Source organism: Parasteatoda tepidariorum, chromosome 8 (assembly GCF_982258835.1).
Source record: "Parasteatoda tepidariorum strain Cologne lab strain chromosome 8, Ptep-v5.0, whole genome shotgun sequence".
Classification (NCBI taxonomy): domain Eukaryota; kingdom Metazoa; phylum Arthropoda; class Arachnida; order Araneae; family Theridiidae; genus Parasteatoda; species Parasteatoda tepidariorum.
Window position 1 is genome coordinate 93,334,907 of NC_141762.1, and position 18,404 is coordinate 93,353,310.

Sequence of the window (18,404 nt, forward strand, 5' to 3'; positions counted from 1 at the left end):
AACAATTAAAAGTGTAAATATAGTGCTTGAAATATGTAAGTAGCACATATATTGTACTTTTATACAGTTTTATTTTAATCATAGTTTAAAATTTAAATATTAATATTATTTCTTATTATGTCATTATTTGACCATCACATTAGCATAGTTAAAACAGTTTACAACATTAGATTTTGCAATTAACATCTCTTTCTAGATAGCGGACAGTTTTTTCAGTCCCAAGGATGTCTGCTTGTCTGAAGTTTTTCTGTAATAATAAATGTCGAATAAAAATAAAAAGAATAACTTTTAAAGAACATATTTTTATTATGATTAACATAAAGGAAATTATAAAAAACACTATCACACTTCACAAACGGATAATTACATATCCTAAGCAAAACAACGGAACTTCGGCTTGATCCAGGACTGTCCGAGGGCTCAGAATTTCCGATTTACCTGATTGAACAGCCTGTCTTTGATTATCTGAGACATCAGCCCATGTATTACTTCAATTGTTATTTTGCAACTGTCCTTTGTAGCTTTGGCCAGTTTGTCTTCAGTCTTTTTCTCATGTGGGTCCATACCTAGCACAAAACCACACCTTCCAAGCTGTGTTTCAGACTGTTCCAGTTTATCTGAGAGATCAAATACTTGGCCAGTAGTATAATCTGCATTCTAAAAATTCATAAAAAATTTGAATCAATATCTTGGCTTCAAAATATATAGATTGTTACCATGAATGATCAAAATCAATAGAATGTCGACTTTCACTTTTGAATGTCAACAATCACATTGTCGTTTAGATGACTGTGCGAAATATTTGTTTTATCTGATTAGATACTAATTCATTGGTTGATATTATTATATTTATTCGATATTTTAATATCTGCAGAGGATAGATTAGGAGAAACATCAGTCTTCGGAGTACTGATTAAATGTATACTGGGCAGTGGCACTTGACCTTTAAAAAACATTGTTGTAGGGCATACCAGACACACTGAACCTTAAAAATACATCAGTGTAGGGTATACCAGGCAAAGACACTTAACTAGATCTAGTATATATTTTGAATATTTACCAAAGTGACTATGTGATTGTCAATATTCACCAGTAGAAGTCAACAACCACCAATTTCGGTCATTCACAGTATAGTCTTCAAACTATGGATTTAGTATTGAAATAATTCAGGACCAAATCCTGCCATTTGAGGGTATCTACAACTCTCATTGGAGGGGGAATATTAATAACATTTCAAATTTTCAGAATAAAACTGATGACAGACTCTGCAGAATCTATCAAAACATTTAAAATACAAGGTCGTCTCCAAACAGAATTTCTTGGTTTCAAAATACAGATTTTCTGAATGAAAATGTCTCAGGCAATTTTTGCAACTTTTGGCAATTACTACATCAGGGCTCAAATTCTACTGTCAGAACTGTCATTAGGGAGGGAATGTAAAAAAACGTTTTAAATTTTCAGAATCCCTGTGGCAGAATCACAGCAACACGGCAGCATTGTGGCACAAAGTTACAGAGTTCTTGCAGAAAGATTTTCTTTTGAAAAGTAAAAAATTTTACCTTTCTTTTCAACAGAAATTTACACGTAACATTTGAATCAAGCATTTAGAAAAGCACTTTTTGACGCGATCAATTTACTCTGATAGCGTCATAAATCGATATAATGTTTTGATTGTATTTTCTGCAGTTATTGATATTGATTTTCACATGGTTTTTCAATATCATGACATATTTCAAACTATATAGAAAATATGAATTGTGCATTTGAGAATATACTTTTTAAGGCAGTAGTTCTATTGAATTTTTGGCAGTTATTATAATTGATTTCTCCATAAATTTTAAATCCAATATTTTTATACTATGACAACAACCTAGTCTCGAAACGAAACACGCATTTGAGCAGTCTGATAAACGTGATTTTATTGTCGATCTTTTTTTGGCAATTACTACAACGGATTTCATGTTTTTTTTTTTATTTTTTACTGCGGTGATTATTTACAAAATGCGAAGAAGGAAATAATTAGTGCATTTGCAATATGCGAGAATATCACCCACAATATTAGAATAAAAAATTTTTAAATCTTCAATTACAAACAATTATACATTATTTTAGTAAACACAGCGCTTTTGTTATTTTAAATGAGTAACATAGATGTTTGTTATTATTAAAAGTACCTCGCAGAAAGATATTAGTCCTAGAGAGTTTTGTCACAGATAACTCGAAAAAATTCTGCCACAGGGTACAGAATGAATCTGATGACAGGCATCTGCTTAACTCAGCAGAATCTATCAAGAGTTTGATCATGTGACTTGGGTTTAAATTCAACTATTCGAGGAGATCTACTACTCCTATTAATACAGATGACAGGCATTTAAACTTATTTGCAGAGTCTTTCAAAGCATGTAAAATACAAGGTTACCCTCAAATTAAAATAGTAATATATTGTGATCATCAATCAATATTTCTAAGAAATATTGCCTGCTATTCAAATTTCAGTAATTATTTCAATCTAAATATAAAATAATAGAAATGTATAATAAACAGATATAAATGGTGTTTATCAATTAAAATAGAATGGAATATTTAAAATAGGTTAGACTAGTGAAATATTTCAAAACTTCTAATTATATCTACAAATGACAAGTACTATTTAAATTTTATCTCAACAGTTAAAAATGGAAGAAATATTACATACATGTAGAGCAACACTACATTTTTTTAAAAGAAATCTTTATGAAAGTAAATAAATTAATAATTGTCATCAGCTCTGTTGCAAAAAAAAAAAAAAAAAAAAAAAAAAAAAAAAAAAAATATTTTCAATTGGAAATATCAAATACATGCAAGTAACCAAATATGTTCAGGTATCATATATTTTGTGTCAAAATTTGTAATTTTGATTATTTTAGTAAGTAAATTTACTTTAATGTTCATAAACAGTAAATTTAAAATTTATTTACATTTGCAAAAGTTATCATTATTACAAATCCTGACAATATTTGTCACGTCCTATTTTCTTTTCAGTTTGTTTCCTTCATTTATATAAGTTAAATAAGTTTTGTTAATACTAGTTTCAGTAATAGACAGGGCATTTTATTTTGATTAGGACCTAGTAATGCGCTGAAAAATTTTATTTCTCCAGAAATGTAGAAAAAGGTACCGTAAGGATTGAATGGATCCTGGTTTGGAAATTCATGATCTATTGGATTTTCCAATAGAATTGATAGTTATGAGTACACAACTATAATACCCTACCTACCAGAAAGATTTTCAAAAATTGTTGTAAAATAATATTCAAATTAAAAAGAGTTAGCATGCTAAATGTTAATTACTTCACAAGCATTTAAAAGCACCACTGCCTAATTAATAGATCTTATAAACATCCGTTTAAATTACTGTTTAATGATAGAAGTGGCTAAAACATTTTTTTTAGCTTTAAAAACAAAGATATTTACAATGTGCAAAAAAAAAAAAAAAAATACCCTAAATGACTTTTGATCTAATGATCAGATTTTCCCCTACTCAGACTAAATCTTAATGGTTCAAGGGCATAACCTTAAATAGGCTAATTAATTAATGCAGACAATATTTTTAGTTACAAAATCAGAAAGGCACTTTCTCTATACCTTTTTTCAACGGATTTGGACCACTGACCCTCAAAATATGGGAGTAGCTGCAATATGGGAATTATGGTGCATGGTGCCAATAGTTTGTTCAAGAAAGCAAACAGAAGTTTGGACCTTTTAATATATATTTTACTTTAAAGATTTCCCCATATGTTGGAGTTTTTAGGGAAATTGAACATTTTTTGCACACAATTATAAAATTTGTTTTTTCAAAGATAATTCTGGAGAAAAATAATTTTAAATAATTATTTTTTCTTATTTTATTTAATTGTCAAAAAAAATTTCGATTGTTTCTGACTTATCTAATTTTAAAAAAATTATATATTTAAAATTTGATTTCACAAGAACTACTCAACTGATTTTGTCCAAATTTTGCATTTTGCCATACAAAATGAACTTCTTTAGAATGAAGTAATGTACCTTACAATTAATTTATGTACCTTACAATTTTCGTCAATAAAAATTTTCAACCATATTTTAAAAAATATATATATATATATATTTTTTTTTTGGTATAGAATTATTTTTAAATAAACAAAATTTATAATTGCATGCAAAAAATATTTGATTTACTTAAAAAGTTTTTGAGATATGACAGAATATGCAAAAAGTAAAATTAACAATAAAGAGTCCAAACTTTTGACATGTCTTCGGACTGTATTTCTCGAATTACATCTACTTACCCCTGATATTTTGAGGGTGTCAAAAAAAAAAATTCTGATTTTTCAAGTTTTCCAAATCAATTTACATTATATATTAAGTTCGGAAAAAAAATCAAAATTTTTATGAAAAGTATATTATTTAATAAATAGAATAAATAATTAGAAAAGATTATAATATTACGCAATTTGGATCACTTTAAAGAATGATAAAATAAAAAAATTATTAAATGAAAGCAAAATTAACAATTATTTAAATCTAACAATTTAAATAATTTAAATTTCTGAAAAAAAAAATAATAATAGATCTAAATTATTGATAACAATTAAGATTATTTTTTAAGCATTAGATTTTGAGAAGTCTAAACAAAAAAAAAATTATATTTCTAAAATTAAATCTCGGGTTTTTGACACTGCTTCTGTTAAAAAATGTCGTGAATTAAGCAGAAAAGGAAAACATATGTAAAAACACTTTACATAAGTAAATTAGTGAATGACCCCTGTTAAATTTTTGTAAATTATTAAAGTGCTAATTTAATGCAATCATCATATAGACTTAAAAATGTTAAAATTAATTAAGTACATAAAAAAAAATTAAAAAATAGTGAATTGTCCAAATAAAAAATTTGATATTTTACTAAAATTATTAATTGGGTTCAATATTTTTTTTAAACACGAGTAACAAAACTTTTATTTAATAATTTTCGGAGAAAAAAAACACACACACAGAAATTAGTTTTCGTTCCCTCCCCTCAAATCACCATTTTGATAATTCTGCATTCATTGAATTCTATATTAATTGCATATTACATATACACAATTGTTTTTAAACATAATGATTTGTTTTGAATAAATATATACAAAATATAATATAATACAAAATAAAATTATACAAAATACAATGTAATACAAAAATAAATATATACAAAATAAAATTTACAAAATATAATATTTTGTTTTTAAATATAACGATGAAGAGATTCAATTCTTTTGAAATGACAATTTTAATCAGATAAGATTAGTTACTGTGTTTAATGAAAATAGTAGTAAATAAGTGAAAGGCTCTTAAATTTGAATGTTATTAAACTTGTAAGACATGATAAATTGAATTTTTTTCATTTAAATTTCTTAGCGCTAAAATTTTGGAAAATTACAAAGCTAGTAAAATAGATAAGAAGCCTTAAATATTTTCTGCAATTAGTGGATGGTCTCTCAGATCAAATTTCTCTAATTTAAAATTTTAAATAAACTTAATTTTTATTCAATCAACATCCTGTAATTGATTTGCATATTTGAGATCAAACCTTTGAACCACTAAGATTGAGTCGTGGTATGTGAAAATCCAATTACTACATCAGAAGTTATTCCATTTTTTTTATTTACGCACTATACACAGGAATGAGAGTAGTCAAAAATCAAAAAATAGGAAATTCAAGACAATATATTTATATATATAATATGTAGAAGGTATGATATCCAAAAATTTAACAAAAAAAGTGTGATTTTAAAACCATGTGATTACAAATCCTGATGATTAATTTTAAAATTGTATTAATATGATTCACATGAATTTTAAAATTGTGTGAATAAGTACTGCAATATTTTATTTTAAATTGAGAGAATAAATCCTAGATATAAAATCCTACTTAAATAAATCCTGGTATGTGACTTTTAAATCATGTGAATATGAAACTCAATATTGGATTTCAAAAATACCAAAATATGATCTAAATAAGTAAAAATAAGTAGATAAGGGGAAAATAACTAAAAACGCACAAGGGTTGGCAGCTACATAGTTTGAATTTTCTGTTTATCTTTGAAAATCGGAAATAAGTATAATTGTTTTATTTCAGCGGCTGAATTTTTTTAAAAAACAGGATATTTTTTTTTAAAAAAAAACTTAACTGTTAGAGAATTGGAGATTTTGATTTAAAAAAAAAAAAGCTGAAACTCAAGAGGCCCAAAGCCGAAAACCGCAAATAAGTGGAAAAATCTCATCCCTGAGTACACTAAAATACAAATATTGAAAAACTAGGAAAGCTTATATCCATACCAGTTCATAGCTGTAAAATGCTGAGATTTATGCTTTTTTCAAAAAAAATTATGATTTTTTAAAGAAAAAGTATTGTATAACTTACAGTTAATAGACTGGAAGAGCTTAGAGTGTTGACCCAATATTTATTCCAAAGAGAATCCAACAAACGCCTGTCAAGCTTTGATTTGAAATAAGAGACGTCTAGTGAGTAATACTGTTTGCAGTGAACACCAAAATCTTCTATTTTGTTGAGAGGAATGGTCTGATATTCTGAGGGTCCTTCATCAGGTGGCTTATAACCCTAAAATCATCAACACACACATAAGTTTAAATTTATGATGCCTTAGTAAAAATGATTTTCCTAAAAACCTACAAATCCAGATTTGCATTTTGCATGGCCTTTTTTTTCCTTGGTATTCAGGGCAAAATTTATTTATTTATTTTGCTATTAAGAGCATTTTAAGGGATTTTTTTAAGTCATAAAAATCTAGTCATAAACAATTTAATTGCTTTGAATTTATTTATTAAGGGAATTATATCTTGAGAATTACTGAAAGAAATTGAACAAAAGCTTTCAGGTATTATGTGAAATCATATCATGTTTTCAGGAAAAAAATAATATTTGTTAATTGTTATAAATGAAATAACAATAGTACAAAAATGTATGTATTTTAATTAAAAAATAATATATACATTTCTAAATTAAAATATAATCTCCACCATAGAGAAAACAGTTGAGTTTGTTAAAGAATTTAATAACGAAGACAAATCTTTGAGGACTTTAAAAGAATAAGAACCATGAAATATTTTTCAGTCCTTTGTTTTACATTTATTTTTAAAAAAAAGTAGCTTTTCATGTTTCTGCTACTGATAAATTGCAATTTCATTCTCCCATCATCTAACAACTAGAAATGGAATGAATCTTAGGTAATGCCTAATAATCAGTTGGTGTTGATTCAGCATATAACAATTTATGTTGTGAATATTCTTTTACAGTTATTATTATATTAAATATTTTATTTTAGGTTTCTCACAATTGTACATTATAATGAAACATAGTAGAAATTTGTAATTTAAAAGTTTGTGTATTTTATTAATGAACCTTTGAAATCAGAAATTGTTCAATAATTAATAATAATTTCAATTTAATTAAAAAATTGCTAAAAATAAGTAAGTTGACTATAAATAGTTAATAATTAATATAAAAAACTCTAGTTGTTTCAAATGAAGCTGTTAAAAATGTTGCATATTAGATTCTTTAAACATTTCTAGCTTTGAAGCTTCTGAAGACAATAATATCATTATTTTTATTATCTACTTGGGCAAATGCGACAGCAATGGGCAAGTGTTTAGGACAAATGTTAACAGGGGTCGACAAGAAAATTTTTTCAAGCTTCTCCTCTCTAAAATGTGCTCTTTTCTTATTTCAATACAGCCATTTTAAAAATCATATAAGAATCTATAGCAATAACTAGAAAAAAAGCATTGAAAAACCATGATTTATGGTGGAATCATCACTGGGTGGGTCAAAAAATGGTTATTAAATGCATGATTCCACAATTGTGGTTTGTTATAATATTGCATTATAAAATCAAGATTTTAAAATCTATGTATAACTCTGTTGCTATAACTACCAAAAACCCCATTATCATTAAAAAAATGATTAAAGTGATGAAAATCAACTCAGTTCAATCCTATGCAATATGTCCAGTACATTTGAGTAAAACGAAAAATAAAAAAAAAACTCTAATAAATTAATTTTTGTTTCTTGCTTGATTCTTAAAGGGGTGTGACGTAAAAATCAAGATTGAAATTGTAATACTTTTTCGGACATATATATAGATAGATACTGAAATTGTGACTTTTTTGTAGTAGTTCGAAATAAGATGTAGTTTTTTTATTAAAAAAAAACTACACAATTTGATAAATATAATTAAATTTAGTTCGTGTTTAATAATAAAATATTTACTTAAAAATACTTACCTTGGGATATGTTCTAAAGGCACCCAAATTGACTTTTCCAGCTGATATAGTTCTAACAGGATCAATCTAGGTAGAAAAAAATTAAACTTAGTGTTTACAAATGACACTTTATTAATTTCGGAAGGCCTTAAATATTATTTATTCTAGTAGCAGAGCTTTAGAGCTTTGTAGTTTTTAAAATCAAAACAAAGTAATAATGTGTAGAATGAGCTAAATTAATTTGTTTTCCTTTTTCTTACCTCATTTAAAAATAGCAATTTAGTTAGATTTCTTTTTAAAAGACAAATTGCATGCTTTGGATAAGCCATGAATCTTTTAACAACGTTAGTTATAATAACTTTTTATGTTAATCAAGAAAATATTTTGAAAATAATGGATCAATCTACCTTACATCAAAGGTGCGTTGATCCGTTTACACAATGTTTTCTGTTTTAAAATTAGAGGATTGTGTCATTTTTTTAATGAAAATATTTTTCTTTTGTATTTAAAATAAAAACTGAACAAAATAATCTTATTACAAAATACATGCATAAAAAAGGATTACAATTATTACACATAAAAACTACATGTTTTGCATCAATTTATAAATCAGGGTGCGTAGCCAGATTTTTTCAACAAAAAATAATCCCCTGTTAAGTACTTTTTAAGCACTCAAAAAATATTTTTAATCACTATTCAAACAAAAAGCATAATTAGGATCAGTGCAATAGTAAAAATTATTTTATTCTATTATTTAAAGTTCTTAATTTATAAACATAAAATTAATCAAATTCAAAAACATTTTCAAAAACTTTACATAATCAAGATAAAATAACTAGTCTCAGATAAATACTGCAGAAAAAATTGTGAAAATCATGCATTTTTTGTTATTTTGAATGACAATCGACAGAGCAAAGAAAAAATATCTTTTTAAAAGATAGAAAATTAAGCACTTTTTAATTAAAAAAAAAACACCTTTAAAATATTGTTCCAATTGTTTTGTTAAGAAAGCAACATGAGTTCCTAAATGTAATTTTTATTTTTTGCGTATTTTCCCTAAAACTGTGTACATGAATTTCAATTTTTCACAGAATAACAAAACTTGTTTTGTCATAATATAATTCAATCGAAAAATAAATTTCTAGTAATTTATTTTCTTTATATATTTAATTTAAAAATGATCCAAAATATCTTGCCTATAAGCAAAATTATCGAAGACATAAGTCTTTGAAATGTAAGTCATTTCCGTTGGAATTATGGAAACCCAGTTTCATCTTGTTGTCCATAATAAAAAAAAAAAGAAAAAGTTGAATAATTGCATCACAATACTTGATAAAAATTGGAACTAGCAAAAAATATTTTATCTAACTAATTCAAAAAATAAACAACAAATAAAAGCTTACATTACACCCATTCACTATCCATAATAATGAACGTTTGGACACAAACATATTAATGTAATGGATGTAAAAACAAGCATAACATGAAACTAAACAAGGAAAGATTCACAATCACACTCAAACTTCAAAGTTTTATCAGTCTCAGGGTACCCACTTAATTTCAGAAAGAAAAAAGAAATCCCTGACTTTTTTATTTATATTAGGAAAATTTCAATGTAAATCTAGAACACATTTTATCTATACCATGCAATTTTTTTTTATCAGAAAACTTTGATTTTTTTAATTTAAAATGTCAAATATTAGATTTTCTGAGAAAAAAATTTAATTGAATGAGGACGAAAACATAAAAATATCACTAAAAAGTGGAATTTCTGCAACAAATAATTGTAATAGAAGTTAGAATTATCTAAATCGAATCTCAATAAATTATTACCTGCTGTTACTGAATGATCCAAAAAAAAAAAAATGTCCTGGACTATATCCTGCTTTTTAAAGTCAAAAGAAAATTCCCTGACAATTCCAGGTATTCCCTGTCCCGTGGCAGTTTACATGCCATATTATTTATTGACTTCAAATATGTACAATAGTTATAAAAATAACATTAACATTTTTACTCCATATGAAAATTACAGATAGATAATAAAAAAAAGTAACTAAGAATGAATGCTTAAGGCTTACTGATCCACAAATTAAGATCCATTTTGTTATATAACTATATAGGAACTAAATTATTTTCTCTTCTGTTATTTATATTTAAGTATTTAGTTTCAACCTTAATATCAAATAGCTATTTTTAAGTCATTTAATAATCAATAATCAAACGCTCAGTATTATCTTACAATATGGTAAATTCATCGTAAAAATTTAGAAAATCAAATAAAAAACAAGAATATCTTTTAGAAATCAATGAAACATTACATATTGAATAGGTAACCTGGGTTACCAATTGTTGAAATAAATTTCAAATGTAAATATTAGACAATTTTTTGAACATTATAAATTAATCAAATATAAAACAAATTAAATTTCAAAACAATTAATATCACAGACATAACTAACACGATAGTAAAAAAAAAAAATTATTAAAATTTGGCAAACAGTTTATACTTTTTACAAACATTATAAATTAATCAAATATAAAACAAATTAAAATTTCATTTCGAAGTTTAACAAGTCAATTTTATAAGTTTCTAAAGAATACAAAATATTCTATTATTCTAGCTTAATAACAAACATGAACATCAGAAGAATATTTAAAAATTTTAAGATAGCCACAGTTACAAACGTATTCTAAATAATTCCTTCTTTCAAAAGTAATTGATTAAATTTTTTTTAAATATGATTTTAAATTTTAATTGTTAGGTTAGAAAATTGATAAATTAAAACAAAGGAATTGATCATAGTGAAACCTGGCTGTTGAACTGAAGTTGAAAAAGTAAAAACGTTACTTACAACAATAGCAACAAAAGGCTCTTGGAACTGTTGATTCAACATTTGAGTACTGACATCAATACCAGACAGCCAGCAGCCATAACCAGGGTGACTATGATACCAGCCAATAACATTCTCTAGTCTTCCAACCTAAAGTTAAAACAATTAACATCAAAGAGTTAATATTAAATAACAAAAAAATTTAAAATTAAATTACTGGCTCTTTAAGCAACTAGAAATAAAAACATTGCTCCAAAAGTACAGGGCGGTTAAAGTTAAACTGACATTACTCAGAGACAAGTAGCTCAGGTACTATTGAAGGTATACAGATGAAACTATACATGTTAGGTAGATCAGGCGGTTGAGGCTTCTGCCGAAAAAAATATTTTGAATTTTCTCAATACATTGCACTGTACTGCTAAAATTGAAGAGTATCTACCACTACAAAAATACAATTCCAATTCACTAGTATATAAGATATATTAACTTGATTCTTTGTTGGGGTACCTTTACATAGATGAAAGTTGACATTGTTGATAACTACTTTCTCCACATTAGAGACCTTCGGACGTGAACAAGCCTACCTTGGCAGAAACGCCCACTATGATTCAAACATGCCTACTTCGATGGATGGCGCACATTGAACAGTTGACTTGCTACTTGTGACTGTGACACTTCCGAGAAACTGTCAACGTATTAATGGGAAATTACCAAATCCTTACCTGACCTGCTTTGGTATCAATTGGTTGCGGAATTCGTCAGGATAACTTCGATGGATGGTGCACATTGAACAGTTGACTTGCTACTTGTGACATTATCCTCCTCACGCTGTTGCTTCTCAGTCTCGATCACTCATAACGTACAACATATACATGACTGCTAAAGGCAACACGGGAACGACCACGACCGTGAACTTAATACAACCATCACAATCAGCACTCAAAAAGTACGATGATCTTAATACAGCTCTCCCGGCTTCACACAAAACAGCAATGAATCAAATAGCGGCATCCGTTCATCAAATTCTATCACAGATATAATTCTGGTAGGGGAGTACTGTAGTGTATCTACCACAGCAAAAATATAATTCCAGTTCACTAGTATATAAGACATATTAACTCAATACTATGGTGAGGTACCTTTTCATAGAAGACAGTTGCCATGGTGAATTCTACTCTCCCCCCAAAATCATTTGCAAAAATGTGTAGTGCAAGTAATTTCGTTATAAAAGCGTACTTTTTGAAATGATTTTACTGCATTTTGAACATCATCAACAAGAAGGAACCAAATTGATTGTAAAACTCTTCTATTAGATTGAGAACAATGCTTTTGCATCACTCTGTGCTTACCTCTAAATAAAAAACCTATGGAGAGGACCAATGTCTACAAATGCAATTAAAAACAAGAATTGTAATTTTGAGCAAACTGGTTCTCTGAATGTTGCAGCAGGAAAAAGATGATAGTTTCGCTTTTTTTACTTTCTTCACACATGCTATCAGCCAGAAAAATTTTAAACCAATTATTTTACGGAAACCTCTACAATATGATCGGAAAAAATCCAGTAGTAATATATAATAATAAAAATTTTATGATAACTGTTCCATAATATTTTAAATATTTTTCACATAGTTTGCGGATTTTTACTGACATCAAAATACAAAAACTTTATTACACTAATAATCTAATAAGTGGTCTGCAATATTTTCCATTCATGATTGACATTAAATGAATTTGAATTTTTTTTTTTTATTATTATGTTAACTTTTATTTTAAATGGTATAAAACAAGTAAACCATTATTGATATTAGAATCTTATAGAGCGTCTAATGATTTGACCAGGGACTGTATATTATTCACAGAAAGCTCCCGCATGAATGCATGCAGGGTGTCTCCTGATAAAGTCCCATGTTGATCTATTTCAATTTAATTATAATTCCCTAATTTTTCATATAAATTTACATGCACATTTGTAAATGAGACAGAAAGAAAGAAGGTTAATAATACTTGTTTTGCACTTTCGGTATAGGCTGCCATGTACTCGTAAGCCTGAGCTTGAGCATTCACCCTTGTCTCTGTTCCCTCGACAGGTAGAGCGAAAGAGTCCATCACTATCATGGTTGTGACATCGACTTTTCCTATAAGCATGCCCATCACTTCTAATGTACCACCAGAGCGAGCATGCATAACCATCTTCAGCAGAGCCAGGGCAGATATTTTGATGTCTTTAAAGAAATGAGGACTGCAAAACACACGAAAAAACAATAAGTAGGATACATTAATAGAAATTATTTTAAGTTATGTTATATATAATGTTTTGCTTTTGAATATAATCTATAGATTTTGAATATTTCACAGCCACAATGATTAAACACAAAGGTTACTAACTTTAAGGGGAAGTAGCATATTATTAGGATTGATAATTGATAAAAACTAGTATGCAATTATGGGTGTATGCATTATTGAATTATCTGTTTTCCACATCTGAAAAGACACTTTATAAAACTGAACCATCATATATTTTAAATTCAGTTCAAACGCCAATCAGATTTTTTCTAAATATTTACTAATTAATAATAAAAAAATTTCAAATACACTATATAAGAGTTTTAAGACTTAACTGGAAAGTATAAATTAAGTTTATAACAGGTATAATATTGGAATAACAATAATACAAGTTTATTGTTACAGATTTATCATAAATAAAGCATTTTTTTAATATAAACAAATAAAAAAGATAGTTTTAAAAGAGAGAATGTAGATAAAAACAAAATTGCAGACAAAGCTTAATACTCGAAATAATGAGGAGAATATGAATAAAATACAATCCTAAAGATAAAAAGTATTTAAATTCTTGAAATATGAAACGTTAGATAAAATTTTGAGTTAAAAAGATCATTATTTCACACATCCTTAAACAAATGCCTTAAACATGGCAATATAAACCTTGATCAGATCAATATTAAAGTTGGAAACAATGCCAAAAAAAATAATTTAAAACACAAAAATATGTCTTTCAGTATTTATTCATGCAAATACTTGGTAATCATTTTGGCATAGATCAAAGTAAGTAAATCTTCCAGGTGATTAGGTATACACCATTTTCGCTAACACTGCAATAAAGTCTTCTTTAATCCTTTTGATATCTTCCAAATTTATAACGACACAGCATTTCATTATAAAGAAATCAACAAAATACAAATATAACTCATTTCAAGCAAAAAATGAGATAAATTGAACCACAAAAATAAGAATCCGAAGTATATCCAAATTTATTTTCAGATTGGTTGATGGGATAATATGTTACCCTCTCCTCCTCAAGGCTAAACATATATATATATAGAGAGAGAGAGAGAGAGAGAGAGAGAGAGATTATAAAAGAATTGTGATCATAGAGATCACGATTAGGAAACATCCTCATTAATTAATACATCTAAGATATGGTCAAATTATTATGCATTTCATCAAAAATTAATAATAGTTACTAACTCTCTATCCCATGGCTTGGCGGTCAAAATATCTTGTTGAGTCTTTTTGTCATAACAATATATGTCATCAATACTTTGAATGTTTTCAATATTATTGGCCATTTCCCACGTTCGCTGAGCCATACTGGAATCCATAATTAATAATTATTATGCGCTAATAACCTTGTCTAAAGAAATTTTTTTAAATTTCTGCTGAATTAAACAAAAAAATAAAAAAAAATTTGTCAACACATAACTCTCAAGCTTATTTATTTCGTACAGTTTTAACTGCTTATTTCTACCCGAATAATTTACGTACAAAATGCAATTTGATTCTGTGATAAACCTTATGCAAACAATGTACAGATGGCGCTAACAGTTTAAAACGAAATAAGATTAGAGGTTTAGTGAATGGAAGGTCTGCAGAGAGTACAGAGTAGAACTCTTTACCTATGGCAACATTTTGCATACTTTTACCATTATTCTGTCATGAATTTTAAACAAATTTAAATTTTTTAAGTTAGGAAACTATATGGAACTTAAAACTAGGAAATATTTTCGTCAATTAAATGCGAAAAATATTTTTGAAGAGGAAAATATCTAGGTACACTCCTGAGTGGAAAGGGAAAGGTTAAGACATGGAATCAGTTTTCTCCCCAGATGACGCATTCAAGCGATATAGTTTTTGAAAAACGAGAGGGGAAAAAACCTAAGAGTTTCGAAAAATAAACCTAACATTTTATAACTTACCATTCAACATCCCTATTTAGTTCACCTTTCAACTAAGGAATAATAAGTATGCAAGGGCGCCGGCAGCGGGATGCAAGAGGGTGCACTTGCACCCCCCCTGGCTTTCTTTTTAAACAATTAAAGAGATACAGAAAAACAATTTTGTTATAAAAAAATTTTTATCAAAAATATTTTTATTCAAAAACAAAAAATTAAGTAATTATTGATACATTTCAATTAAAAAATTCTTTAATCAAACAAGAATTGTTATCGTCTTGTTTGCTGCCCAAATCTGTTAATAACTTTTTCAGTGAATTCTGAGTCATATTTAATTCTTTTCTTATGCACACTGAGCATGCGCAAACTTGGCAGATATCTGAGCTATATTTTTAAATTTCATTTAATAAAATATATATAATATTTTCTATTAGTTATTTAGTTTAACAAAGGTGTATAACACAAACTGACTTCTCACAACTGTAAAACTTCATCAACACAATAAATACCAATGTTAAGCGTGCACAAACACGTTAGTATACGAAACTACTGTTAGTAGTTATTTGTGTTTCAAAGTCAGTAGCTATGCCATATACAGTTTCTCGAGGCAAAATTTGCAAGTACCAGAAATTCGTACTTTTTTTTTTAAATATCTAGTTAACAATGAAGAAATGTATCTTGAAAAAAATTAACAGATGAAAGTATATGTAATAACAAAACAAAATGTAATAACAGAATATTTTAATTTAGAGGGTTGCACCCCCTTTTATATTATTCTGCCGGCGCCCTTGTAAGTATGCACCTTTATTTATGTTCATAATACACAATGCGAGCGTGTCGGAGCTTTTCAGCTGTTTCACTTTGATTGTTTATGTTTGCCTCATACATAAGATGATCTTGGAAGCAGGACCGACTTAAAGGGTTGGCAAAGCGTGCGATCACCCGGATCACCAGGTAAAGGGTGAGCCTAACGAGACCCAGATTTAATGTTTTGTAACTTCTTTATTTCTTTTTAAAGAATTGTGTTATATTAAAAATATATTTATAGGTTATTTTTTTATTAATTAAATATTCTTAAGTTAACTTTTTATGGTTAAAGCTCTCTAAGTAAAATCTTTAAAGATGGAAAGAAGAGAGCGCAGCAGAAAAATCACTTCTTTGACATTGAAAAGAATGAGTTCCGTATTTTCCAGGAAGAATCTTTTCTGTAGAGATTTTTGATTGAGGAAACTCTCCAACAATATTCGCAAAAGGGGAATACAAGAGAAAAAGAGGAGGGAGTGATTTAGGAAAAGGACCATGAGCTCAAATTTTGTGTCAATTTAGTCTGTGTGTCAAAAGTACTCCTAATGTAATGTGAATTTGCTTATACAAATATTGATATTTTGTGTAGAAAATACTTCTATTTCATCTCACAATGTAATTAAATTTAAGTTTTTTATCCAAATCTCGACCAGATTTTTTTAAGAAATTGGGACTGTTCTGAAACAAACCAAAAGGTTAATTTCCAAGATGATCAGATAATTGCCAGAAACTTAGTAAATTTTAAGTTAACAATTGTAAACATATGTGCACTTTTACAATATGTTACGTATTTTGTTCTTTGATATATATTTAAAATAATTATTGAAAGATTTTACTGGGAAACTAAAGTAAGACTATTTTTTGTCTAAAAATATTTGCTAATAGCGGGATTCACAACTTCTTTATTCATCTGATTTATCTGAGCGTTTATTATTGTAGTATTTAGCGCTGCACACAGGTTTCTATTTATTTATTTTTATACATAGTTTTATATACCAATATTAATCTGAGTAGAGAATATCTAATCCTTCCCAAAATTTATTTGATAGGAATAATCAATTGATATTTTGATATTACTATGGCAGCTGTCCGTTCTTTTAATAATGTGTTCTATACCAGGTCATTTTTGATTTATTTTTAACGGTTATTTTTTAGATATGTTTTATAAACAATTTATTACAAATGCGCCTGTTGTTTCATCATGAGAACTGTCCTCATGAAAAATTTTAGATACAGCTAGGGAATAAAGTTAGACTGAGGAATGAAATGTTACCAATCAATAAATCAGTTAATAGGAGAATTAATACAATTCAGCACTAAATTAATTGCGAATCATTGAAGGACATTTTAATAAGTACTAGTAGGATTAATCAATGAGTTTACAAGAGCATAAAAATATTTATAAACCTATAATTTATTTTCCAGCAATCAATGATAAAAATTTTTCATTTTTAAAATAACTGTTAACAAAATGACGAATGAATGCATATGAAATCAATTATGTAAATCAAAAGTGAAACTGCAAAAACAACTCGTTTTGAAAAGTCTAAAAATTGTTTACGAATGCTAAAGCATAAAAAAATAGAGATTCTAATGTTTAATCTTATATATTTCTAAGATATAAAAGTATTTTATTTGTATGTATGTCGATTTAAACATGCCTGCTTCGATAGATGGTGCATATTGAACAGTTGACTTGCTATTTGTGATTGAGACATTGTCTTCCTCGCTCTGTTGCTACTCAATCTCGATCACACACTACTGGAGCTTGCTAAAAGCAACACAACAGCAACCACGTACACAACCATGAACTGAATACAGCTCTCACCACTAGCACTCAAAATCCGATGAACATAATACAGCTCTAATCACCAACGATGAAAATCCGGTGAACTTAATACAGCACTCCCGGTCTTTCCCAAAACAGCAATGAATCAACTAGTGATTCTGGTGGGACAGTAATGTAGTGTAACTACCACTACAATAGTACAATTTTAATTCACTTGTATATAAAATGTGTTAACTCGATTCAATCTTAAAATACTTTTTAATAAATGGTGATGGAAATCGTCGGCATAATAGCAGATAAATCAATAACTAATTATATTAATTATATATAACTATATCATATAAAACTTGACTTTTAAATAATTTACTTCATGTAATAAATAAATAAACAACATGAAGTAAATTTAATACTTCATTTTAAAAAAAAAATGTTGGATATTATGAAGATCTTAACCCAGCATTTTGATTAGAATAAAAAAAAAAGATTAATTATTAATCTCGTTACTCGCCAT

The 18,404-nt window shown here is 27.4% G+C and overlaps 1 protein-coding gene across 1 annotated transcript; it reads right to left on the reverse strand.

Moving 5' to 3' along the window:
- Positions 1–282: 282 nt before the first annotated feature.
- Positions 283–14,949, reverse strand: CSN5 (COP9 signalosome subunit 5). The gene is made up of 6 exons (XM_043047743.3): positions 14,597–14,949; positions 13,115–13,349; positions 11,132–11,260; positions 8,301–8,366; positions 6,421–6,618; positions 283–657 (listed from the first exon to the last, which is right to left on the reverse strand). Exons 1-6 carry the CDS (start codon positions 14,728–14,730, stop codon positions 421–423), a joined length of 999 nt encoding a protein of 332 aa, XP_042903677.1. The 5' UTR covers positions 14,731–14,949; the 3' UTR covers positions 283–420.
- Between the last annotated feature and the right edge of the window lie 3,455 nt (positions 14,950–18,404).

What these genes read in the sequence shown, in the direction of transcription:
- CSN5 (XM_043047743.3), bottom strand. Translation starts at nt 14,730, where the DNA reads ATGGATTCCAGTATGGCTCAGCGAACGTGGGAAATGGCCAATAATATT. An exon ending in GCCAAGCCATGGGATAGAGA is followed by an intron (nt 13,350 to 14,596) that starts GTTAGTAACTAT and finishes TGTGTTTTGCAG; the next exon opens with TCCTCATTTCTTTAAAGACA. An exon ending in ATACCGAAAGTGCAAAACAA is followed by an intron (nt 11,261 to 13,114) that starts GTATTATTAACC and finishes TTTTAACTTTAG; the next exon opens with GTTGGAAGACTAGAGAATGT.